We start from the raw sequence: 2,034 nt of genomic DNA on the forward strand, positions 1-2,034 counted from the left end.
CAAAGCCCTACTCAGTGACGAGAGGGGAAAAATTATATTCTATATCTTGATGAGGAGTGGCAAGTTTCTCAAAGAGAATGTGATATTAAAAATATTTCTGCAGTCAGTTTTGGAAAATACAATTTACCACCTCATATTCTGTTGTATCCTAACATATCCACCTGTCTGGATTAAGAATGGCTTGACAGTCATGACTTGTTTATCCTTGTATATATTTATTGAATAAATAAATAAATAAATAAACAAATGTCTTCTGTATTTTCTGCATGTAAGACATTGTAAAGATAGAATAAAGGTAAAATTAAGGAAATTGTGTCTCCAAAATTAGACTTAGTTAAAAACAAAAGGCACGGGTCACCCTATCTCGGATTTGTTTGGTCTTCACACTGTAGACAATGGGGTTCATCACAGGAGGGAATAAAAGATAGATGAAGCCCATGACCACCTGGACCAGATGGGGTGCCTGTTTCCCAAAGCGATGGATGACAGATAAGCCAATCATGGGAGTGTAGAAGAGGAGCACAGCACAAATATGGGAAACACATGTGTTAAGAGCTTTGAGTCTTTCGTCCCTGGAGGCGATGGATAGCACGGTTCGCAGAATCAGTGCATAGGAGAAGAGTATGAGCAGTGAGTCTACACCCACCGTAGATACAATGACAAACATGCCATAGATGCTGTTGGCTTTGATGTCTGCACAGGCCAATTTCATCACTTCTTGGTGTAGGCAATAGGAGTGGGAGAGGACCAGAGAGCCACAATAGGGAAACCTTTTGAGCATAAAAGGCAAAGGAAAAATAAGTGCTACACTACGGGCCAGAGAAGCAAGGCCAATTCTGCTGATGACTGTGTTGGTGAGAATAGAAGCATAGTGTAAGGGGCGGCAAATGGCCACAAAGCGGTCAAAGGCCATGGACAGCAGCACTGAGGACTCCAGGAAGGACAAGCAGTGAATGAAAAAGAGCTGGGCAAAGCAGGCATCTTGGCTGATATCGCGCACTCCAGCCCAAAAGATGCCCAGCACTGTAGGCAGTGTGCAAAGGGACAGGCCCAGGTCAGTCAGGGCCAGCATGGACAGGAAGAGGTACATGGGCTCATGGAGTGAGGGCTCTGTTTTAATGATAAAAAGAATTGTGCAGTTTCCCAGGATGGAAACCAGGTACATAAGGCACAGTGGGATGGAGATCCAGATGTGCATGTGCTCAAGGCCAGGAATGCCACTCAGCAGGAAGGTAGAGGATATGCTGCTACTGTTTCTCAGGAATCCCAGTGTCATTGTATGTAAAAAGAAAGGATTCCCTCCAAAGTCATGGCATGAATTGCAGAATTACTGTTGACGGCACCTGGTATGAAGTGTGGAGAGAGAGAGAGAGAGAGAGAGAGAGAGAGAGAGAGAGAGAGAGAGAGAGAGAGAGATATTAGGATCAAATCAACCTGGGGCTGAAAAGCTATTCCAAGAGGTTGTTTCACTTTTGTCTCTCACTTCCTCTCAGCATCTTTTTGAATAAAATATGTTGTAGTCTCATAATTTCATATTTCTCATAATAATAAACAAAGACATTGAATTGTGAAGTAAAATTACTATGGTTGTGCAACTTTTAAGAGCTGAACTGGTTGATTTGGAAACACGAGCTAGCTCTTCCACATTTTTCCCTCTGCTGTGACCAACCAGGCTCCCTTTCCCTGTGAAATTGTTTTCTTTTTGAGATGGGGTTCTCACTATGTTGACCGGGTTGGTCTTAAGCTCATGAGGTCAAGCATTTTCCTGCCTCAGCCTCCTGAGTAGGTGGGACCACAAGCATGTGCCACCATGCCCAGATTTGGTCTTATTTGACTCACTCAATGGGAAGCACCTATGAACGAGGATCATGGGAGAGGAGAGAGTTAATGTGGTCACTTGGGGTCAGTAGTGGTTGCATTTCACCACTAAAGGCCAAGGCTCCCATGGGGCCCTTTCTTCTACAGCAGCTTACCTCTTTGGATTCCAGTAATTTCTGTTTGTTCCTTCAAGTTAAAAGGTAAGAACAACTTTAT

At 43.6% G+C, this 2,034-nt stretch overlaps 1 protein-coding gene across 1 annotated transcript; it reads right to left on the reverse strand.

The window, feature by feature from the left end:
- Window positions 1–334: 334 nt before the first annotated feature.
- Window positions 335–1,276, reverse strand: LOC308267673 (olfactory receptor 51G2; the record flags this gene model as incomplete). The annotated part of the gene is made up of 1 exon (XM_080702542.1): window positions 335–1,276. One exon carries the CDS (start codon window positions 1,274–1,276, stop codon window positions 335–337), a length of 942 nt encoding a protein of 313 aa, XP_080558668.1.
- Between the last annotated feature and the right edge of the window lie 758 nt (window positions 1,277–2,034).

The sequence above is a fragment of the Muscardinus avellanarius genome, assembly GCF_963383645.1.
Source record: "Muscardinus avellanarius genome assembly, chromosome: 1".
In the NCBI taxonomy this organism is placed as follows: domain Eukaryota; kingdom Metazoa; phylum Chordata; class Mammalia; order Rodentia; family Gliridae; genus Muscardinus; species Muscardinus avellanarius.